The sequence below is a fragment of the Aptenodytes forsteri genome, unplaced genomic scaffold, assembly GCF_000699145.1.
Source record: "Aptenodytes forsteri isolate BGI_AS27 unplaced genomic scaffold, ASM69914v1 Scaffold241, whole genome shotgun sequence".
Classification (NCBI taxonomy): Eukaryota; Metazoa; Chordata; class Aves; order Sphenisciformes; family Spheniscidae; genus Aptenodytes; species Aptenodytes forsteri.
Genome location: NW_008795252.1, coordinates 2,658,716 through 2,683,471, shown reverse-complemented (window position 1 = coordinate 2,683,471; position 24,756 = coordinate 2,658,716). Strand labels below are relative to the sequence as shown.

At 38.7% G+C, this 24,756-nt stretch overlaps 1 protein-coding gene across 3 annotated transcripts in view; it reads left to right on the top strand.

The window, feature by feature from the left end:
• The window catches only part of MICAL3 (microtubule associated monooxygenase, calponin and LIM domain containing 3), a 127,537-nt gene that overhangs the window by 41,180 nt on the left and 61,601 nt on the right, over positions 1-24,756 (top strand). For all 3 annotated transcript variants that reach the window (XM_009278968.1, XM_019471999.1, XM_019472000.1), the window contains exons 19-24: positions 574-678; positions 3,307-3,414; positions 6,071-6,178; positions 6,831-7,017; positions 10,160-10,248; positions 11,406-11,493. In XM_009278968.1, the coding sequence (XP_009277243.1) occupies positions 574-678; positions 3,307-3,414; positions 6,071-6,178; positions 6,831-7,017; positions 10,160-10,248; positions 11,406-11,493 (685 nt within the window). The remainder of the gene's footprint in view (positions 1-573; positions 679-3,306; positions 3,415-6,070; positions 6,179-6,830; positions 7,018-10,159; positions 10,249-11,405; positions 11,494-24,756) is intronic.

The window sequence follows — 24,756 nt, the reverse complement described above, 5'->3', positions numbered from 1 at the left end:
TCTTTGGCAAGTACAGCGTTCACTTTTCATATACCAGTGGAGACGAACTCATTCTTTATGAGAACTGAAGTACATTACCCTAAAAAAAGTGTTGCTGTGCACAAAATCTGAGAAACACAAGTATGTGCAGGTTTAGATATGTAAAGGAAATCCTTGAGAATTGAGAACTATGGTGAAATAAGTTGGCAAATAAGCTCCTTTGTGCATGATAAAGCCACTTTTTTTTTTTTTTTTTTTTTTTTTTTTTTGGTTTTGGATGGTAATGCCAGAGAGAGAGGCCACACGCTTGTTTGGTTTTGGCTGCAGCAGTCCTAGGTAGGAGAGTTGTGAATAATGACTAATCAACTGTTTTATCTTGGCCTTGAGAGTCAAAACTTAGCACTTCGTTAGAACAGTAGACATTGGAAATAAATCGTTTCCATTTATTGGAAATAAAAACAGTCTTCACATGGGAGCTCCTCTTACTGTTCTGCATGTGAATTTTATACCTTTTGTCTGGCATTTTGGTGTCTATTCCTTTTGGGGCTTTTTTTGCTGGTTTGTTTACTTCCTCCCTCCTTCCTCATCTCACAGAGATCTCTTCGTTTATTTTCTGATGACCAAGTGCCTGAGAATGTTGAGCAAAGGGCATGTCAGCTGGCTGCCCTCCTGGAGTCCAGACCTGCAGTGAGGCATCAGGTGACTACAGCCCTGCCTATCTGGTGTCCTGTATCAGTGTGGGATTCTGAGTACCGGTGACATCTGGGGTCAGCGGGATAGAAAAATTCACCAAAATACGATGACCACTGCTGTACAGTCATGTGTAGTATTTTTATCCTACTTGCAGGTTCTTAACTGTCTCCTTGTTTGATGAATGACAATGTTTCAGTTTCTCAAAACAATATAAACAATAAGGTAAAAAACAGCCTCCAAGCTTCAGAGTACATGCTGAAAACCAGCTGCACTCCAGATCAAATCATCTCACAGTGGTCATTTACCAGTCAGTTGCTCACAACTTTTACTTGCTTTTGGAAGCAAGAACATTCGCATTTTCCAAGCATGATTCCTGGCTCTGAAGTACTACTTTTGTGTCCATACTTCCTGTATACTTATTTCCAACAGTAGAGTTGGCAGCTTGTGCAGATTTTCTTTGATTCCAGTGTACGCTTTTGTTTTGGTTTGGTTTTGTTCTTAATTTTCTCTCCAGTGTGTCAACTTTGGCATATGGGAGCATGCCAGTTTGAACAGTGGTTTCTTTAGTTTCTAGTTGCTTGCCCCTATCTCTGTTTTCAGTTATCTTCAACAGCATTTGGCAAACTGGAAAGTGCTTTTGGAAAACACCACCTACAGAAGTGATTTTTTTCATAACTTATTGTTTTGAGTTAACCATACAAAATCAAGCTCTCTTCTTGGGCTGGGGTGTAAACAGTCCCAGAACTTTTGCTGGTGGGCATAACTTTTCCAAGCCATGTCAAAAGGAAATTTATAACATTTAGGTCACTTTCCATTGCTGTTCTTTTGGGGATGCTGTCTTTGCTGATAATTAAAGTCAGTGAAGCTGTTCTCAAGGAAGGAAGAGTGAATCTTTGGCTGGATTTGATATAGAATTTGGGGACATAGAAGCAGCCATGAAAGACTGAGTAAGAAGACTAATTTAAACATATTAACATCCATTTGTTAATGGGTGACACAACTGAAGATCTTGGGCATGATCCAAGGACAGCGTGCTCATGTGCATTTCCTTACTCAGTTGAAATTATGATACAGAAATGAACACCTACACCAAAACATCTTGCTCCTACCTTTTGTATTGCTCTCTAGCACTTTTAAGCTCCTTTTGAGGATGGAAAAGATTAACAGCATTACAATGCAAAGACAGACATTATTTCTGAAACTGCCTAATTTCTGTATAGTACCAAATTAAGGAGAAGAGAAAATATATGGGAGACGGAGAACACAAAGTAGAGGAAAGGATAAAGTGGGTAGGACAGAGAGGAAAAAGAGGAAACAGATGTTGGAACACTGCAGGCAATGATAGATTATGGTGTGGGATTTTAGGGGAAGAAAACAAGAAAAATAGAGTAGTAAGAGAAAGAAAGCTTAGCAAAGAAAGACATTTTCAGAAAAGAAATTTGATTAAATGTTGATGATCTTAAGTACAGAAAATCTGTGTATAAAGTAAACAGTTACATTTCTTTACATTGGGGAAATTGTATGGTGTGGGATTTTAGGGGAAGAAAACAAGAAAAATAGAGTAGTAAGAGAAAGAAAGCTTAGCAAAGAAAGACATTTTCAGAAAAGAAATTTTTAAATGTTGATGATCTTAAGTACAGAAAATCTGTGTATAAAGTAAACAGTTACATTTCTTTACATTGGGAATTGTGAAAGCCAAGCTATTTTGCATTTTGTCCAGTAGATTTAATCTTGAGGCTAGGCCATTCTAAGTGGCTAGAAATAGCTATTTTCTTGGGTTATGCAGCTACATGACATTTATTTTTCCTTTTTATAATGGAAAACATAATTTTCTTGTAAAAGACGGTCGAATATTTGAAATTTGCATAATTTTTCTTTCCAGATTATAATTTCTAGGAATGCACAGTTCCTACCAGCGCTATTTGTCTGATACTTCCAGCTATTGTTTTTTTCCTATTTATGTGAAGTATTTCTTGGGAGATAGGCATAATGAACCATAGAGGTAATGAGAGGGGTATGTTAGAAGACCAAATTTTTGGGTTCTCCTGTGAGGAACCAGTTTCAGAAGGATGCAGATTCTCAGTTTGGGATTTATTGTTTGCAATTTGATAAGAAAGAATAGCAGGTTGTTTTTTATTGTTTCGTTCTTTTTAGTGTGATGTTTCCAATCTTCTTATAGTAAACTTTAGGTTGGAAATTTGCTGCTAATTACTGGTAATGCATACAATTAATTTCTTTTTCTTCCATCCCCAAGGAGAGCGGGCTTTTGGTTTATATAGTTAGTAATACAGAACAATGGGAGATAAAGGAGGAGCACAGGAAATTGATTCGGGATCTTTGCCAGTGGCTTAGTTGGTTGGGTTACAGGAGGTTGGACATCTGTGGAAGTAGGTAACTGCTTCCAAATGGTCCTAAATAACTTAAAACTTAATAAAAAGCAAATTAAGAATAACTTACTCTGTCTCACTAAGGAGGAAGTGAAGATACATTGGACATTTTTCTCCAAGTTTTCCTACAAGAGTGTTTAAGAAATTTTTTTTTATGGTGGGCAGAAGGGCCTGAGTTTTTCTTATTTTCTCCTCTCTTCCCTCTTTTGCCATGTATGATTGTTTTGATTTTTATTTTATTTTTTAGCCTGAGACTGAACCGTCTCGCCGATTCTTTGTTGACCAGTGGGAGCTCTCCCTTAGCCTCCGTTCTTCTAATCGCCCTTCTTCGCCTTCATCTGACTCTCTTCGACAGGTAGCATTAGCCTGAGCATTGCAAGGTGCACTCAGCTGTGTTTGCTTGCTGCACCCCAGTCCCACCAGCCAAGGACGCACCACAAGAGATGGCTAGGCTTGCAATGCTTCACCTGCAGAATGCAATGTCTGTGCATATTCATGCACAAATGAGAACGAACCAGAGGCAACCTGTGGCATAGCTTGGTTATTGTCAGCCATAAAGCAGTTTGAAACTAAATATATTTAACATTTGGTGTAAATGAAAAGCCTGTGGTACATCTCACTCTCAAATCAGTTTTTCTGAGCACTTACAGTCCTTCTGGCTTTGCAGTACAGCGTTCTTGTTTGGCTTGCTGCTTTTGTTGAGATCTTGAGCCAAACTACATAATGTGTTTGTGCATATATGCTTAATGGACAGTGTGAAATAAAAAGTACTTTGGCTTTCTGAAAAATCACTGAGAATTTGAACTAGTTGCAGTTGTCATACATAAACACCAGGAGCTTGATTTGACCTAAGCTGGAGTGGGTTCTTTGCCCGCTCGTGAAAATGTTGCAGAACGTTGTATATCTTGAAGGCTTTTGCCCACGGGAGGAAAGATAAAATGCTTCATTTAAGACCTAGTATTAGGCCAGATGTGCTGTACAGGAAAAAAGCAAAACAAATCAGAAACACAAAACCCCGAATCAAAAACTCAGCAACTAAATTTCCCACACCAAATAGTCCAAGGTATTGTGAGTTAAGATTAGCATAATCACTTTTTAAGCATGGAACTTCATATGTGCTGGTAGAAATTTAAAGATCCTGAAGCATCTGCAGTTAAGGTTGGATGAAGGTTTCAAATCAAAACTTGTTCAGTGGAAACCTGGTTCAGCTAAAAGAAAATTTTTCCCATGGAAAAGCTTGAACTATCTTTTAAGAAAACTTAAAAAGCCTCAAAGGTTTCTGGTCTGTTAGCAGAAAATGGAAAGCTTTTGGCCAAATCATTATGGTTGCCAGTTAAAGATCAATGTTGAATGAAAGGAAGAAATTTTTTCCAATGGGCACCATTTTAAATGTAATATTTGACAAGATATTATGTATGACATTGAAAGGCAACTGTGCACATATGTGTGTGCACACATTAGCTGAGGAAGAATGGAACCTGGAAAATGCTGAAAGACAAATCACTTGTAATTTCTTGCATATATAAATCCTGTGAGTGCTCTGCATTTTAGGGTGGAATCAGTAGACAGGTAGAAGTTCTTTCTAGGTAGAAATAAACCCTCATTACTAGAGTGGCACAGAGCTTAACGAATTAGGACTTCAGTGATAGCAGCGGTAATCTCTGGCTGAGCACTCCATTTTCAAAATCTTTTTTCCCAAAGTACCACCCATTCTGTGGTGAATTTCAGTTTTTGTGATGCTTCCTGCTGTTCTCATGTCTGAGCATGTGAAGGTCTTAAACATTCCTAAAAGGCTAATAACCACACGTATGAAATTTATGCTGTTTTATTAGTTGTGGGAAATAATTAGTGTGCTTCAAACAAGTTCTGCTATATGAGTAAAGGGGCTTTTGAGGTACGATAACAGAATACTGTTATTCTTGGTATTTTACACTTGCCAGAAGCTGGAGTGTCTCTCTGATGATCCTTCATTTGCTGAGGAGACTTCAGCTATAAACATTCATAATGCTTCTTAAGTCTGGAAAAGGAAAATTGCTTGGTGTGCTCCTTGCTGCTCTGAGTCAAATACATGGCGTTTGCAGTGTGATTGAGCTAACAGGGATGTAACCACATAATTTTCTTAACCATGTAATTATTGCCAACGGTTGTAAGTATTTCCTGTGAAAAACACTTCCTCTGCTCCTGCAGTGACTGAACCTGACTTGCAAACACTCATTTTGTACCATCTAAGGTAACAACCAACCTGCCTAGATTTCTCGGAATACTGGAGGGTTTTTAGATATCCAAAGTTATGGAGTCAGTCAGTACCCATGATGGAGAAAAGCCTAGTCATAAAGCCATATTCACAGTTGAACAAGTATATGTTCCAGATGTATGCAGGTATGGCTTTAATGCATTGGATGAGGCTCTTGCATCTTTTTTCATATAAACCTCTGTATTTTTAGCATTGCAAGAATTCATATTTTTGAATCTCTGTAAGTTCCTTAGTTAAGGATTTCTCCTTGCTCTATGAATGCTCTGTAAATGAATTCTTTCCGGTTGCTAAGTGTATAAATATGCTGTTGTGATCAGCATGTTGCATTAGACTGTGACATGTCTTCTAAAAGATCTTTGTTTCTGATGCCAATTTTACCTGGAACCTAAAATCTTAACCTATATTTGGCCTCGTCTTTGAGAAGTGTCTATGCTCAGGTTTCCAGGTGCAAAATACCCCACGAGTGAAAATAAGAGCTGCTTTCTTCATCATCATAGTATTTCTAGAGCACTTAAGAGAATGCAAAATGCAAGCCTTCCTTTCCGTTGTTACAGTTGATCCTGGACTGTCTGGTGATTTCTGATGACACTAGCTTTGCTGTTACTACTTGTCACTTCATATTGTCCACTGTCTTGGCATGATTTGACCTCTCTGCACCTTTTCACCACCTAACCTATTATCATTTTAGTCATTTTTTTAATTTGATTCTTTTTTTCTTTTCTCACTTCACTATTGTTTTATTCCATCCATCTGGTAGAAGTATATAAAGATGTACACAGGCGGAGTGAGCTCATTGGCTGAGCAGATAGCCAATCAGCTTCAAAGGAAAGAGCAACCCAAAACCCTTCTAGACAAGAAGGAACTGGTAAGACGATGTACAGAAGGTGATGCGTGTTTGTGATTAGATGTACTGTAGATCTGAAGTATTGTGAGTGTCCAGTTGTTACTACCTCTGATGGAATCTGTCATAGCTTTGTGAAAGACTTAATTTCCCTTTCTCCATCCACCCTCACTCTTGTCCTCATTTTCCTTGCAAAATGTTTTAATCTAATCTCAGCGTCCAAGGATTGTGCATAAACAGTTGAGAAACTGCTTGTCATATTTATGAAGATGTGTTTGATCCACTGGGGCTACTTCTGCATTACTGTTTTCTGGAGGAGATACCGATTTTGATAACGTAGGTCTAACAATTGCTGTTTGAGGGATTTCTAATGGTTTTGGCTTTCCATCATATGTCTCCTTCAGTCATTTATTTCAAGGTCATCATTAATACTACTGGTGTCCACTCTTCCACCCAGAGCTTATTTTACTCCTGACATATGTAGGCATGGCATCCTAGGACCTTCTTCCCTGAACAATAAGGTTAATTTCTGGTGTCCTGGTCAAAACTGTGAATTGTGTCCAAGAACTGCAGCATCCAGATGCTCCTGTATCCGCAGAAATGAAGAGAAAATATGACCGTGCAATCTTGGTGAGGCTGGACACACTCAAATTTAGCCATGCCTATTTTTGTCTAGGGCTCGCTCAAAAAGGAGTTCCCCCAAAACCTGGGAGGCAGTGATGTCTGTTACTTCTGCCGCAAGCGAGTCTATGTGATGGAAAGGCTGAGTGCTGAAGGCAAGTTCTTCCACCGCAGTTGCTTCAAGTGTGAATACTGTGCGACAACTCTGCGCTTGTCATCTTACGCCTATGATATTGAAGATGGTAAGAGAAATTACCTTTTTGTCAGAATTCTCTTAACTGTCCTGGAAGTCTGCCTAGTGATTTCAGCTCTTTCTTTGCTTAAAAATTATATGGCGAGTTAGGGAAGAGAGTAGCTTTCGTCCCAAAGACACCATCTCTCAAACTGTTGAAACTATATGGATTTCCTGTGGCCAGGTCATGCTGACAGCAAAATAACTGAGCTCTTAGGAATTAATTTAACATAATAACAGCTGCTAGAATGCAAAGAAACAAATAGTAGCTGGGGGCTTTAAAAGGGTTTGGAGGCTGAGTTTGAATGCTAGACCCTTTACTCTTATTTCAGTACTGTCAAATGAGGAAACTCCTTAGTGTTTAGTATCACTTAAGAGAAAATAACATGTTGTAAAAGCCAACTGCATTTGTCTCCTTCTCGAAGACATCACAACTGTCCAACTCTGTATGTTTATTTTAGATGTACTAAAATAGGAACTTCATAATCAGGGACTATGATAATAGCTCATTACAAACTAAGTTCTGTTTATATAGCAAAAAATGGAGCATCGAAGTTGATTACAGGTAAGTCAATGTTTATATATAGAGAAAGTGGTGTTGAAGTAGTTACTGAAGATTCAGTAATGACTCTTGTTTTCTGTATCTGATAGACTGAGGAAGAAGGAATATGACTACAAAACTTGCTGATGACTCAGTTAACAGAATCTAGCACGCTAAGAATTAAGGGAAGCTTCAGATATACCTAACAAATCTGAGCAAGCAGACAATGTGGCAGCAGATGAAACTCAATTTATCAACAAAGTGTGCATATTGAAAGTAATAATTTGAAATCACACATTACTTGTGAAAAGTAATCTCCTTCTAAGAATAGCAGTGTGTTGCATTCTTTGCTTGAGCAGTGATTGAGAGAAATTTCATGTTTTCTGGAGAAAAAATAGGAGAAAGTATCTCAGATAAACCTTTATTTATATCAGCAGGTATGCCTTTATTTTCTTCCACAGCTGACATTTATCTTTATTCCTATCTCAATAGGAAAATATGTGCAAAATGATGTAAAACTAGTGAGAGGTTAGGTGGAAAGGATTCTACTCCAGACATGATGGTGTAGAAACCAAAATAACAGGAAAAAAAGTGTTAGTACCGATAGTTTTCCTCACTCATTGAGGCAAAGATGAAGTAAAAATTATAAAGTGATATGCCACAGGAAGAAACTCCAGAATATTCTACTGCAGATTGAAATGTTATAAAATTGATAGGTATCTACTGCGTGTAGCTAGGAAGAATATTTTTGCATATACTGGGTAGAATAATGGCCATGGAAATACCATCTAGGCTTAAGGGGCAAAAAGAACCAAAATTATGTCTTGATGATGCATTATATAATCACTTTAAATAATGGACTTGCTTAGTCACGAAGAGTTGAAGAAACTTAGAATCATCAAACCCGTCTCCAGTAAGGAATAGAAAACCCATTATTACTTGGCCAGAAGGTCAGCAGACTTGGCATGCGAGTTTAAAGGGGCCAATAATAATTTTGAAATCAGCATGTAAAAGTAACATCATCAGTAATCAAAGTTGGGAAAAAGCCTTTTTTGAGCACTGCTGTTGTCTTGGGCATTCACAAGTGACTGAATATTTGACTATATATTTAGCAATAACAGACTGTGCTCCTCTGTCAGCCGTATGGGCTGAAACAGTTTTTGCCACCAGATTTAGTGATTCCCTCTGCCAGCAAGCTTATGTATGCAGTTATGGCCAGATAGTTTTCAATGAAGCAAACACAAAGCTTGGAGTTTCAGCACACTTATAGCATTGATTCTGAAATGGTATTACATGCCTAACAGTTGTGTACATATACGAAGCAGATCTGGCCAAACAGAAATATGTGGTATCCTATTTAATCTAATCGTTGTGAAAATTTAGCTTATATTTCATTCTGGGTTTTCTTTGAGAGGAAAAATAACAAAGATATACACGCATTGTTGCTATTCATCTAGCTGTTTGGACTGATGAGCATTCTACAGCATTCTGCAGTCAGTATCTGGTTTTGGACTTCAAAGTCTGAGAATTTTTATGTAAGAGCTTTTCTGTTGTTCTTTTCAGACATTTGAAAGAGCGGTTTTTGGAAAGGAGATGTTAAGTCTAGCTGTTTGGACTGATGAGCATTCTACAGCATTCTGCAGTCAGTATCTGGTTTTGGACTTCAAAGTCTGAGAATTTTTATGTAAGAGCTTTTCTGTTGTTCTTTTCAGACATTTGAAAGAGCGGTTTTTGGAAAGGGTAGATGTTAAGAAAGGTTTATTTAAGCAGAGACTTCTTGAAAGATAGTGTTTGTCACTTTTCCATCATAAAACAAAGCATTGTGCAAATACCAGCCCAGAGAAACTAGAGGAAGGGGCAAAGGTCAGTATATAGGTTTGAAATGCATTAGCAAAGTCGTAGGAATAAGATAGCAGTAGGGGATGCTATGGGCTGCATATACCAAGCAGGATACACTGACAAAGGTACACTGGAAGATAATTATGTGCCATCTATTTGCTGCCATTATTATTATTATTTGTATTATGGTATTACTAGTGCTGCTTTGGCTTCCTGACAGTTTTCAGATACCGGTGAAAACCTGTCTAGACTTCTGGGGTGTTACTAAACCAGTAGTATCACAAAAGGTCTTAGTTGTGAAAATGAATCATTGGTTGATTGTCCTTTCCACAAGTAGCCACTGTGCATTTTTAGAGACGGTTCTTTGGGAGTTAACACTGTCCTCTCCCACTTTCCTCTGCTGGTTGTATTCATTCTTGCTTTTTCCAAAAGTGCTTCTGCCAGCTTTTCATGTGATGATTTCTTTGTTCCTCACACACTGCCGCATTGTTAGCATGTGATACCACACAAGCCTCACAGCTTTGCTTTGGTGTTTGATAGGATTTTAAGCTAAATGGCTATCAGGCACCCAATGGAAAGGAGGCTAGCTAGGAGGGGGAGAGAGGAGGGCTGGAGTTAAAACTTCAGATAGTGTTTGCCGCCATGTATAGTGAAGAAACTAGAGGGAGCAACGGGAATGGCAGCAGAAATTAAGTTGCAGTGAGAGGGATGTTTATATTGTGCTAAACTGCTGTGTTCTCATTGTTGACCGTCATTCGTGTTTTATCTGCAGGTAAATTCTACTGTAAGCCTCACTACTGTTACCGACTCTCTGGTTATGCTCAAAGGAAGAGGCCAGCAGTGGGTCCTCTGTCAGGAAAGGTAACTCATTATTTTCATCTAACATGTCATTTTAATAGGTTTTGATTCTTAACATTGAAAAAGTAAATATGCTGGGTTTTTGCCAGAAAGTAGAAGAATTCAGAGTGCATCGAGTTGCTTTTTTATGTCATGAGACCTTGCAGTTCTATAAATTTTATTTAAAAGCAGTTCCTTTAATTACCATTTCTCTTTTCATGGTTCTTATTATAAAATAATGTACTGTCCTATTCAGAACAGGATTTTGATTTATTTTCTTGTCAGCTGGAGTACTTGTTCAGTCCATGCAGAGACTAGATGAATTATGTTACCGGTTTCAGTTTTGCTTTGTTTCTCCATGGTTTTTCTTAAGATGAAACAAATTATTTGCATTTCCTGTGAAACATGAAGTTCTACCCCACTTGCATAGGCTATGAAGAAGACCTGCCTTCATTTCTGAAGGTTTTCTGTGTGTTAATGGGAACCTGTGTGAAAAGAAAGGACATCCCTTTTCCTATACTGTCGTAATGGAAGCATTTGTGCTTTAAATGTAGGATCAAGACGCACTGTGTAATACAGAAAAGTCTCCCAGCTTTTCCATTACAATCCAAGGCCCTTAATTTGTCTCCTCAACCCCTTTTTCAGTATTTTTGCATACTCTGTCTGGGCAAACTATATGCTAGTCTCTTAACAAGTTCTGTTAAGCTTGCATGCAACAAACTGTCCTTCCCCCTTAAATTATATCTTCCTTTGTGGTAGTCGTGGTTCTTGTCTTTCTGCCTGTTTCTCAGGTTTTATTAGTACAAGCTGAAGCTGTACTCCTTCTTTTTGGAAGGATAAGGGATCCATTCCAATATTTGTGCCATGCTTCCTGCCAAAAATAAAGACTAAAAAATGGTACTTGTTTTATTTCCCAGATGAGCAGACTTTAGGGATCTTACTGCTTTGATTTTCTTGGATATCCGGCTTGTTTTTCAGAGCTTTAATAAAGCCCATAGATTGAGAATGAACATACTTGATTCAGACGTTGCCTTACGTGATGATTAAGGGGTATCTTAATTGCGAGAGGGATGTCGTCCTAGTTCAATGTGTTCAGTACATATAGCCTCACATGAAAAAAAGAGTATTTCTGAGGCATTTTCGATTTTAATACGAATTTAATTTCCCCCGCATTCTTACAGGACACCAAAGGACCTCTGCAGGACACCATGGCAAGTGATGGAAGTGGACGGGCAAATACCATCTCCACCTCAGCAGAAAGGGCCCCAGGTAGCTCCGCTTCCTTGTTTAGCAGGGTGGTGCAGTACTCTCTCGGCCTCTTTGACAGAGTTAGGGTGGCAAGCCAGCGCCTGCAAAGCACAGTTTCCTCGATTGGGCACCAGGTAGCCCAGAACCCTTTGGACTCCTTTTTCATGTGTCAGCTGATGGCTTTTGGGGTTCCCTTTCTCTATGTCCAGTCAGAAGTTCTTCTGCAAATCCTAGGGGAATTCTGTGGGCAGCCTGCTGACCAGTAAGAATTAATATGACCCAACTTTATGACCTATGTAATTGGTGTGATTTTTGGGTGCCGTGTGAATTTCGTGCGTTACGTGAAAGTCTCAATATATTATTTTGCACTGTGGCTTTGGGGCCTAGATGTTCTGGGTCCTTTCAAGGACATTATCTAAAAGAATTACAGGAAAACACAGATGCTCAGTTGAGGGTCTCCCCTGAGTGGGCCCAGATAGAGCCCTGGTCTGTAACGTATGCAGGTCAGTGTTAGGGAAGTTAAAAGTTCACTGGAATAACTCTCAGACTGGATTTCTGTGTTTGCCTGAATTCTGGGTGTGGTTTCTTGTTCTCCCAAGCTTCTCTTCATTAATCTGGTACTTGAATGGGAAAGATCCCATTATCTCTGGATTGTGTCTCCTTTGGAATTCTGGGTGTCTCTGACAGTTAATGGGATCGGATTCCTTAAACCCCTTGAATTTCGTGGTGCTGGCAGGTCATGGTGCTCTTCCCTCACTGCCAGAATCTGTGCTGCTCCTAGCCATGGCTTTGGGAATGAGGTGGTGAATGTGTGTGTCTTACTGTGAAGTAGTTTTGCCTTTTAACTTGAAATTCTAATTCCTTCTAACATGGGAGAAGTGTCTGTGCTACAAATGCTCGTTTGCCCAGCCCCTAAGTGCTCATTTAGTGATGTCAGAAAAAGTAAGAGATTTGATTCCTAGTAGTTGTTCCAGAACACTATGGATAAACTAAATCAGCTGCTTTTAGAGAGGCAACATACTTAGAGCAACACTTTGAGAAAAGAAAGTTTTTGCAGTGCTAGTTGTGAAAAGACCTTAACACATGCAGGCAAATAAAAATCATGCTTTTGTTTGACTTTATGTATTATTCTTACAAGTGTTTCTAAGATTGTAACTGAATGCAGTCCAACAAAAATTTATTCTTAGTGTGTGCAGTTGATTCTTGAAGTGTAGTTTCTTTCACGGTTTCCTCTTTTGTTTGTGTGGAATTTCCATATGGCAAAATGGAGGAAAGGGAAAAGGTATGGAAGAATAACATTTGCAAAATGCTGTGGACAGATGGGATAACTACAGCATTTTTTTGTGCAACTGGATAGACTTAAAATTGCTTTCTCTAAAAGAAATTTCCATATGGCAAAATGGAGGAAAGGGAAAAGGTATGGAAGAATAACATTTGCAAAATGCTGTGGATGGATGGGATAACTACAGCATTTTTTTGTGCAACTGGATAGACTTAAAATTGCTCTAAAAGATTTTTTTTTTTTTTAAGCTGGAGCATAATCTTTAAGATAAATGGAAAAAAAATTCTTGGAGCGCGTCTGATGTGAGAATAAGGTGGTTTATGGAGTGAAGCTATTGGTGATGAGAATTGGAAGAAGGAGGATTTAGCTATATATATCAATTAGTTTATCAAAGCAATTGCTGGCAGAAAGTCTCCTTCCTCTGATTTAGTCATTCCAACTGATCGAATTTAATTACTCACTTTTATGAATGAGCATTCAGTAAATAGCACCTAAGTGAACACTAAGTAGAGCAAGCAATAGGCCATGGTTTGCTATAAACTTCTATAAATCAGATATAAATCAGCTATAAATCAGATGTTTCCATCTATCCTTATGTAGTGGTGGCACAATCCTGTAGCAGAACTGTAGTATTTCCAGAGGAGTAAAACAGAACAGACACCATTTATCAAATGGCAAAACTTGAAATCTAGGGCTCCTTCTGTTTGCTTTCTGCTTTTCTAAAGCAGTGTATAACTGTAGCATCATTTTTAAAGCTTTTGGACCTTTCAAATCTTTGCCTCTTGCAGTGGCCAAAGTACATTAGAACATACTCAGCTTAGCTGGCTCAAGCTAGGTCATCTTTAAGGCAGTGTATTGCGGTGCATTCTTGTGTGTGCATGACAGAAGTACATTTAATGGTAGAAGAGTGAGTAGTGCCTCTGCTCTTGTCCCCCTTTCTGGTAGAAGAATGCCATTAGTGGCTGAGATTTTGTTTTCTTTGTGAACTAGGTTCTAAGTGTATCTTAAAACTACTGGCTTAACAATGGTTAAGAAGCGGGAGGAGGCTAAATGCAATGTACTTTAAAAGCAAGCCACAGCGTCATTAAAGGCAGGTCAGTTCTCTGTTAGCATAACAGTCATGTCCTAAAGGTAGGTACCTACCTTTAGCTCCTGTTCTTGCTGGGTAGGTAGGTCAGGAAACCTGTGATGTGTTTACAGTTACATATGGTTTGAAAAAAAAAACCCCAAACCCTTTTGAATTACCAAGCTTGATAATACGGTGGAATAATAGGATATTATTCCTGAATAATAAAAAAAGTCTATAAGATTACATCTCAGTATAACTCCTGACTTAGAACTATCTGTGTATATGCTTTCTTGCAATTTATTAAGTTGTCTGTTTAAGAGACTATACACATTCTGCTTTCGCTGTAAAGCAGACAAAATACCTTGAGTAAAAACCTGTCTTAAATGGAGATAGAGGCAGAGCTCTGTTTCCAAGGCTTCTACTTCACCCATCTGGTAGACTCATCTAATACAGGTCATAGATCTGAAAATGTTTGACCTCCCTTAAGGCATGTGCCACCAAATGAAATTTGGCAAGAGCAATTTCAGACCCTGAGGTCCGAGCTGATCCTCACTAGTGAGGTAGATCTTGATGTGGAGTGTAAGTTGCCTCTAAAATGATTAAGTAAAAAAAAAAGTGTAAAATGCGCAGGTTTGATATTTGATGGAGTTGTAAAGGTAGCTTAGAAGGCAAAAGGAAGGTGTACAGCAGAAACATCAATTAAAGAATATACAAGATAAAAACCCCGCTGTTCTTAAATTTTATACTTCAGAGTTAAATTCAGCCCTGAGTTAGCAAAGTGCTTGTTCAGTGAGCTTTATGGTGACTTGTGCAAGGCCTGCTTTTTAGTTGCCATGGAATCCGAAATGAATGTAAATTGCATGGGTTGTCCCCCTACACTCACTGCCTCTTTTGCTGTGCCACCAAATCTGGCCTCTTCTTTTTTAGCTAGCTTAATGCTTAAAATATATTCAGCCACAAAATAACATTCAGAAGGTTTGGTCAGCTCAGGTAAGATTTGTCACAACAAGCACTTGTGATGTGTAACTAACCTGATTGGCATGTATTAACTTTCCTAAAGATGTCAGTCCCTCACTGGGTGGCTGCAGTCTTAGCTGGCATTTAATGTATTTTGTGTGTCCCTCGTGTTGTAATGATGATAGTTGCAGGGCACAATCTATGATGAGCAAGTTGAGTTTTTTTTAGCAGTCAACTACAATCACCCTTTTTGTGAAGGTTTTGCCTGGTTTGCCAGAGAGCCTGCGTGGCATCTTATGTGGTGGTAACGAGGAATGTTCCCAGGGAGGTTATGATCAAACTGGCTCTTGCAATATAGATCAACCCTTCAGTTTGGGAAGTGGCAACAAGCTTTTGAGTGATGGATGCCATTCTCTGCGGGGAAGGGAAGTCGGGGAAAGCTGTTACTGTGCTTTTGGTCCTGCTGAACTGTGGCATGCTTGTTGTAGATTCTGTAACCTTTTTCTGTACCCTGTCTGCCTGTTTTTCTCTATCTTCTGCGTTTGCCTTTGTGCCAAAATTGCTGCTATTGCCAAGAAAAAAAAAAAAACTTTGCTTTTCAACTGTCTCTCTCTTTGATAATCTGTAACTGCTGTGTCTTGAATTTTTTTGAATATTATTTACAGTACTTTATATGGTTTTAATGTGCTTTTAATGCAAATGCTGGTTTTCTGTTTGTTCTAAAGGTCTGTAAGAACATATTTCTGAACTTCCAGCTCTTTTTTGACAGATGGACTTGGAACAGTCTTTACCCCTATCAGCGTTATGATAACGCTGCTTGGGGTGACTTTAGCTGGTGATGTTTTGTTGTAAGATGTTTCCCCTTTCAGGCTTGTGTTCTCACAGCAATACGTTTCTGTCCCTATCGGCAATAGGGAGTTCATAAAGGAAAGACCTGCTAGGGAAACTCATACTTCAAAATGTACAGCAATAAAAGGCAAGTCATGAGATCTTTGCAGTAGTTACTTGACCTGTGAAAAATTTAAGAAGCCAAATATAAGCCATAGTATGCAAAACTGAAAAATGCAATACAAAGTAGAGGCACTAGGTCTCCTGCTTTAAAATCACAAAAGTATATAGTGTGTATCATATAGGTATGCAACATGAAAAGTTAAAAATCCTCCTATGGATGTGCCTTAAGTGTTTTCAGGGAGCAATGTTCTGAGCAAAGCCTTTCACAGCAGACTCTTAAACTAGTAATCTGTTGTATATAGCGAGCAAAGCTGGACTTTACATGAGGAAGTTCTTTTGCTGACTTGGAGAGCTAGAGAAGGGTGGCTCCTTCCTCTAAATGGCATGCCCTTTAAAGTACATTATCTAAGCCACATTTTCAAAAGGATCTTAACTGTCTGTACAATTTTAATGAATCTTTATGAATGCATCCAGTATTATTTGCACACAATTCTACTTCTTTGTCTAATGAAGTACAAATACATTTTATATATATTTCTGTATATAAATAAGCTTCCTGTTCATAAACATTGCCTCTTTATGGTTTTGTATCCATTGAACATGCCTTACTTGTGAAAATGATTCTGCTCAAAGCAATACTGTTTGCTTGTGCGAACAAACATATCTTCATGAAGTCCTCCACTTGGTCACTTCTTTTCATTATTACTCACATTTGGTTTTTGTTCTTGTTTTAGTTTGGTCTGTTTTAAACATTAAATTACAGAAGATAGCAGTAAACTTATTCTGTGACATGGTGTTCTGTTTGCGGTGCCTTCATTTTAAAGTACTGAACTGTGTGTTTACAAACACATCCATATCCTGCCCTCTGTGACACACACACACACACACACACACACCCCCAGTACATCCATATTTCAGGATGCACCACCAAATTGGGAGGAAAGATAATTCCTCTACTACTGTTCCTTGAATGTTGTCTGTTCTGTTTGGAGAAGCCGTGGTGGTGTGTTTTGCAGGACATGGCACTGAACCCTTTTATGGGGTTTCATATAACTCCAAAGAGATCTGATGCGAGATATATTTCTCTCTGCGGGCACACTTAAAATATAAACTTAAGAACCAGACCCTGTATTTTTGGAAGCTGAGGAGAGTGTGTGGGTTGTCCATTTAGGACCAAGGTTCAGTGCCCAATGAATCATCGCTTAATAGCAAGCCAGGAATCTCTGTTAGGATAAGTGCTTGACTGTTCCCAGTCCATCATGTTCCTTGTCAGTGTTCTTATCAGGATTTGGGCGGCTTTGGCGTAAAGGAAAGGAGAATGCTAAAGGACCAGCAATTTGAAGCCCAGAAAATTTGGAAAGGCAAAGGCATGATGGAAAGGTTATTTGTTCTAAAGAGTGGAGATACAGCTGACCTGACAAACTTTCACTGCAAAATCCTGAAAAAAGTTTTGGGGACTGAGGAAGGATATACAAAATAGCAATACATTGAGTTGTGCTCATGGCTGGATCCTGCTAAGAACACTTTTTCTTGGGAGTAACTGGGCTCCCGATTCCACCTTTCTCTCTAGTTTTCAGACCTGTAGACTTGTGCCACTGGAATATTTGTTTATTGTTTGTATGTGTATATTCTGAAGGGTGATATGAATTTTTCTGGGCACTTTAAGAGCTTCATTGAATGTTTTTGTGTCTTAGAAAAATAGTATCAAGTTTGTGTGAAGGAGTTGGATTTTTTTAAATTGCAGAATTAAAATGTTTGGTTTTTTTGAAAAGTGGAATCTGAGAAATGACCATTTTGAGATTTGTTTCCCTCAGAGAAAAGGAGGGAGTATGCATAAAACAAGCTTGGTGACAGATAATGTTCAAGTGAGACGATTAGTGCTCAGAAAGGCTTCATGTCTCCATTGTGTAGTCTCTGAAGATTTTGATTTATGCAGTTGTTTTTAACCTGTTTTTGTTTTGGGTGTGTGTCTCTGACTTATGTAATACATGGTTTTCCTGTTGCTGTGAAATCAAGACATTATTTGTTCAACTGTGTGAAACGTTCAAGGGAATAAATTCCAAACAAACTTCAGGTTTCTGAGTTTTTCTTTGTCATCCCCCTTCTCCCTCCACTGGTTCCAGGTGAGGGATACTGTGGGGGATACAGAGTTGGGGGAGAGTGGAATGAATAGATCTGGCAAGCTCAAATGCAAAAGACATTTTGAGGAGCTCCATGGCACGTGCTGTCTGTTACTGCAAAGTACTATTTTTCGGGCTTCTTTTGTATTATGGGGTTTTTTTTTAAATTTTGCTGCTGTGTTATGGTTTGCTCAGAGTGCAGGGCGTACACTGCACAGACAGCATGATACATTGCTGTAGAAAACCTGCTAAGGACACCCCATACTAAATATTCTACTGCTTTGGCAAAGCTGGCTTTGGATAGATGCGCTGTCAGTGTTGTGGCTTCACTGATTTTGGTCGATTTGGAAGGTGGTTTTGTGTGCCTTGCTGCAGACCAGAGGTCTTTGTCGCACTCTAAGCAAGGCAGTGATACCCACGTGCGAGGGGAGAGGAGGAACACAGGCGAGTACAAGTCAGCGATTGGGAAGAGGGAGGCATAGCCTTTGCACGTGGTGTGACAGGTAAGCGTCTTGGCAGGATTTGGTTCCTCTTGTTGGTATAGTGGCAGCTGTGATGATGGGATGTTTCAGTGTGATGGAAAGGCAAAAAATGAGTAAATACAGAGCCTTGTAGCCAAATCCTGTGTCTTATGTTCTAACTGGACAGTTGTTTTCTCTCAGGAGAATGGCACATGAGGAGATGACCTCCCTTCCTTAAGATCATTAAGAGACTATTCTGTAATGTTCTCACCATGACGAACAGATGGAGCTGGATCATAGTTTTGAGCTGCATTTTCCTGTTCTAAAAGATAATATTGGAGTAGTCTACGTTAGGGACTCATTCTGTGTCTTGTCTCGCCTGCTTCTCGTGCTTCCTACTGCACCATTGGCAACTGAAAACTTGTAATAGCAGATGACTTTGGAGAGTCTAATTGTGAATGATATGTCTTCTCCTTTGGGTTTATTTGGCCAGAGTAGTTATGTTTAAATGGTAGCTCACAGAACCGCAACCATAAACCAATTCTGTTATACATAACAGTTCCTTCTTTGGAGGAAAGTAATCACTTTATGCCTTTGAAATTGCCTTTTATTTTTCTTCACTGTCATCAGTAGTTCTGATTTTGAGGCTAAAATGGGCCTTCAGTTCTGAGAAGGAGCCATCAGCGTTCAGTGTAAAACTTCATGTTCTGGTGCCTGAACTAGAAATGTCATTTTGATGCACTGCTAGAACAGCCTCCACTGTTCTGTATCAGGAAAGCTGTTAACTTTGCAGCTACATATATACTCTTCAGAAATCAAATGTTTGCTTCATGAATCACAAAAAGAAAAAAAAGGATGAAGGGAGGTGCATTTCATGAGCTCATCCCCATCAGAGGTGAAATCAGACTTCCTTGCTGTACCAGTATAGGAGACATTGTTTTCAGCTAAAACTTGGAGAAACCAAGTATTTGTGTGATGGGAGAACTCCCAGGCACTCTCACCTCATTCTCCTTGAAGTCTACACAGATGCCTCACAGTTTCTGTTTCTGTGCCTGTGGTTCTTCTCTAGTCTCATGGCTCCTGGTGTTCTCTTACTTATGCCTACGGGAAGAGTTGAGCTCTGTATCCTGCACCACTGGATGGGAGAGGGGTGCTGCCAGGGAGCTCCTTCCATGGCCCTGACACTCAAAAGTCACTTTTTGTTAAAGGCATTCTAGTTCTGTTTGTGAAACAAAACTGAACCTTTTTCAAGCATTCTTCCCTTCACTGCCATCCTTCCTCCTCACTCCCATTCCAACCTAAGATACTTACCTTAAAATGATTTACCCTAGAGGAAACTTTATTCTTTAAATAAAGCCCCAGGTAACATACTATGTCAAATACTGTTCTTTTTAACCTTTGTTGTACAAATAAAATGATCTGAAAATGAGGAAGAAAAGTAGACGATTTGGGCCAGGCCATGTTCTCGCTGAGTGTACGTGCTTCTTTGCCTGTAGTTCTGTAAAGAGAACACATTGATTTTTCTGAATATGCTATCCTGGGATGTTGAATTACACAGATTTGTCCTTCTGATGCATCTGTCACTTCTGAGGGTCTCTAGCTTTATTTAGGACTTGTAGAACTTGGTAAATAGATTAAATATTGTCTTCATCTTATAGAAAATGAGGTATCATGTACTTTTTTGCAGTTAACATCCTCACTTAACGTCCTCAGAAAGAAATTATCCACAGAAAATCTTATGTGGCTGCTAACTAACATCCAACTATTTATCCCAGAACTGAAATTGAAGGACTGAAATTCACTATATAAATAGTAATATATTAAAGACAATTTTTAGAAACAAGGTATCATAATTACGTGTGTGTATCACTTTAAAACTTTGAGGTACTGAGCCATTCGCAAATGCACAAATGTCAGTGGGCAATGCGAATGTTTTGTTTCCTCAAAAAACAGATGACTTCCACTGAAGATGGACTGAATTAGCTTTTACAGGGGTTTGGAAACTTCATTCTAAGATTTGAGCTTTTGGGAGTACTAAGACGTTTTCCACCATGCATCCCAAAACCACTTGTTTCATCAGATATATTTTGGTAGCAGTTTTTCCAAGAGGCATGTTGGCATAGACCATCTCCTTTGCAACACACATCGCTAGGGTAGTGTAGAAAGCCTGCTGTGTACAAGTTGTTTTAAACTCTAGACGTATTATACTTCTTCATCTGGTACGGTAGAAAGCAGAGTAACTGTTTCATACAGATCTTTTCCTCTAATGTTCTATAACAGCGATGAGAAAGTGTAAGGTACTTTTAAAATAATAAAATGAATTAATAAATGTCTGTTCACGTCTACACCAATTAAAACAAGCCAGTGATAGTTTTACCACCTGCTTGTGATCAGCAGCATAATACATTAAGGTATGCAGTTGGCAATATATCTTAAAATAAAAGGAGAAACAAGGGGAGAAAACCAACCAAAAAAACCCCAAACAACAAAACAAATAGAAATAATCTGAAGGGAAGGAAGAGATACACCAGAGTCAACAATGAACCTGTTCTCCTGCTTCTATGAAGTGTATTTATGTGGAGGAAGGTGGAGTAGCGGTTGCTGAGCTGATCCTGGCGATGCAGAGCTTAGCTTGGGCTTTCCAAACAAAACTGGGCAGATGCTCTTTAAGGATGAGATGGCACTTCTGTGCTCTGTTTAGTTGCTTACATCTTCTCTCAAAAATGTATGTTTAGTCTGACATTTCTCATGTTTGCTGTCATCCCAGAAGACTGTGTTTTCTTTTTTAGGAAAATTTCATAACTGTCCTTTCTGCTGTTATAGACGTTTATCTGATGGCTTGCGGGTAGAAGTGTTTAAAAATAGGACTTTTTTACCCAAGAGATGTTTCAAATACTTTCAGGCTTGGGTAACTCAGTGATTTAAAACATCAGAACTGATGTGTAAGTTATCTTTAATCAGTAATGTGCCTTTTGGAAGCTTTATTTTCGGAACTGGGGCAGATTTTGAATATACCTAGCTATATACAAGAATTTTCTTAGTTTCAGAAAAATTCCCACTAAGGTGTGAAGCTCTGGATTGCTTGGAATATTCAGTTGCTTTACAGGTTATACAAGAGCATGTGGGATAAATATAGATAATGGAAAGGTACGCAACAGAATGAGGGAGCAGATGTCGATGCTTTTTGGAATATATGGAGATTTTACTTAGGGCAAGTATTCACCAGTATATTTTCCTGTAACTGCCAGCCTCAGATTTCAGCCTGTTCCATTAGCAGCACTTCATAATCTTGACATAAATGATAGAAATTAAGTAAGGACATGGTTAGTATCTAAATATATTCTGAGATCCAGTAATTATGGAAATCAGTAGTACAATGGAACAGAAGAGATAGTAGTTATTAGCTCAGTAGTTGAAAGATGATATCCATTTGAAAGCTGTGTTTTCAATCTGATCACAATTTGAACGGGAAACTGAAAACATTTGATATTCCACACTTTTTTATTATACATGATAAAATTTCTAGTTCCTGATTGGTTGTTCTTTAATGATCAAAACAGCATCCAGTATCCAAGGTGGAATTGGAAGTACCAATTTCTATAAAAAGTAGGCAATATTTGTATCGATAGGTTCCTCTACTACTTTTAGATGGAAATGTCCTTGATTCAGCTTTGTGTTACTTGCACAGTGGGAACCACCTGTCTGATCCCTCCTGGTGAAATGAGGGGTTCTGGAAGGCTGCTACATACGAGTGGCAAGAAATAGATGCCACAATGAGTAAACTATACAAAGTCTTATGTAGTAGAGAGATAGCAGAGGCTTTCTGTCTAACAACATAAAAGGGGTTACTCTTTGGATTGTAACTGGACAATCACTCTTAAATGTTAATTTCCAACAAAGACAGGACTTCACTTAAAAAAGGGGAAAACCTCATGAGCCAAGGTCATGGTGATTTTAAAATACAGCGTGGCCTTTCTCGCCTTTCCTTTTTCTCCCCACCAGTCCCTGGATGTGCCTCATCCCAGGTGGTTCTTTGAGGTAACATACCTTTAATAGCTTCCAGGACAAAATTTACGCCTGCAAAGTAATGTTATCTTCAGCCAGATTATCCTGTAGTGCTCTTCAGCCTTCCCACACTCAGATTCTTTCAGGAAATGGAAACGAGGCCAGGCAACATATGATAGAGCTGATCAAAATACTGGAGAGAGCTCAGACATCTTAGATGATACCAACAAAATGGAAAATGATAGGCAATATGTTACTGGCTTACCAATATTCCTGAGTAACAGACACAGCAATGATTAACAGACTTAATATAAATTGATGTAGGAATTTTATATCTTTAGTACTGGAAACCTGTTTGGGCAGCAGTAAAAGTGAAATCGGTACAAATGTTAAGATTTTCTGCCAGAAAAGATGCAATAAGGAGAATCAAGCTTAGCAGTGTTCCCTGGGGCTTGGATTAGGTGACCTAATACCTCCTTTCCCCTGTTTCTTTTCTCCACCCACCAGCTACGACACTGGACTCTTTCCAGGAGTCAAAAATAGCTATATTCCTGGATTATTCTATACCTCTGCTGTAATGACGACAGCTTTTCTGTATTGTTAAACTATATACTGAGCTTTAAACTTTCATTACGTAACTTCTACTTTACACATCAGCATATGAAAAACACCATGTATTTCTCAAACATAACTTCATAGTATAAGTTGCAGATTATTTTTTATTTGTTTTCAAGACATAAATATAAATTACAGATGACCTTGAAATAAAACTGGTTAATTATATTCATTTCTCATTGCTTCCACTAAAAACAAAGGTCAGATCAATCAAATTGACAGCTGTTTCTAGGCCTTGTCCTACTGATGTTGTAGGAAGCAATGTTTTGTTGGTGTCTGTTTTGACAATTCTAGAAGTCTATTTTAATGAAAATAGTGTGGGGGTGGGGGAAAACATTGCAACATCCAGAAGATAAACATATAGGTTACTAATTTCATTCAGTAGTCAGTCCAATTCACTTTCATAATTATGAAGAAGGGGCTTCCACATTTACTGACAGTATCTGAGATATGAAGAACTTAATTCTAGCTGGAGGTTGTGGAATGTGTGGAGGAGGACTTATATCTTCATATGTTTGTTTCTGGGGTATCTGTTTCAGAATCCCTTGCAAATTTTAGCTGTCAGTTATTCCCATACACGTTATAATGGTTTGGAGGGTGTTGGGGGCCCCTCTGCTCCCTATTGCTTAGGGAACCAGTAGATATCGACAGGAATCTCACTGATTTTTATTTCATGTGCTGTGTACTATTGAATCAAGTAATGCTATAAAATTTCTTGGTCAGCACTGGAAGTAGTGTTGGTTCTTTAATAACTCTCTGCTGAGTACTTCTGCATCAGAGGATATTTAGACAAAACACCTTTCTGTCTGTACAGCTTAATCTCCCCATTTCTCTCTTTAGGTCCCTGATTTGCTAGGAAGAATTGCTTGATTGACTGTTTGAGGACCGAGCTTTGACATGGTAGCAGAGGTCTCGAGCATGTTGGTTGCTCAGTAGCAAAACCCTTTTTCTTCTGGTGGGCTAGAAAAAGCTGCTGTTCTGCTCTGTGTTTGCTCCTTAGTTCCCTAGATTTTAAACGTCAGTTTAAGGACAGTTGTATTGATCCAAGTCCAACTGGCATAAGACAGTTTGCATAGGTACAATTCCCATATCAAACTCCAAGAGCTTTGACTCAGTAGAGCATATCTTCTAGAAAGCTTAGTTAGTTACTATTTATTGTTATGATTGATACATGTGCATTACAGAAGAATTTCAGTAGGGCCATCTTCAGGTTTGAGCTCACTTTGAATCCTGTGCATGGACACTCTGGATATCTTGCTTATGAATAGACTTTGTTTTTCTTATCATACTGTCCTTTTTGAATTTAGGGTTTTTATATTTAGCAGAACGTGCTATGGATCAAACTGGAAACACAGACATCAGAAAATTCAAGATTTGATGGCTTCTCAATATAGCTGAGTGATTCAGGCTCCCTGAGGGCTTGGGAATACCCTAGGATAGTAAGAAAGTTGAGAAATTATATCAAAATAACATTGACGTTTGATGACTATTAAGTATTTATGTTCGAATAAATGCATTCTTGTTTCTATTTGGGTAGGTGTTATATTACCCTTTTTAGCAAGGGTCTGCATTCTGGCTTAACTGAGGAGCAAACATCATAGAATCATAGAATCATAGAATCATTGAGGTTGGAAAAGACCTCTAAGATCATCGAGTCCAACCATCAACCCAACACCACCATGCCCACTAAACCATGTCCCTAAGCGCCTCATCTACACGTCTTTTAAATACCTCCAGGGATGGGGACTCCACCACTTCCCTGGGCAGCCTGTTCCAATGTTTCACCACTCTTTCAGTAAAGAAATTTTTCCTTACATCCAATCT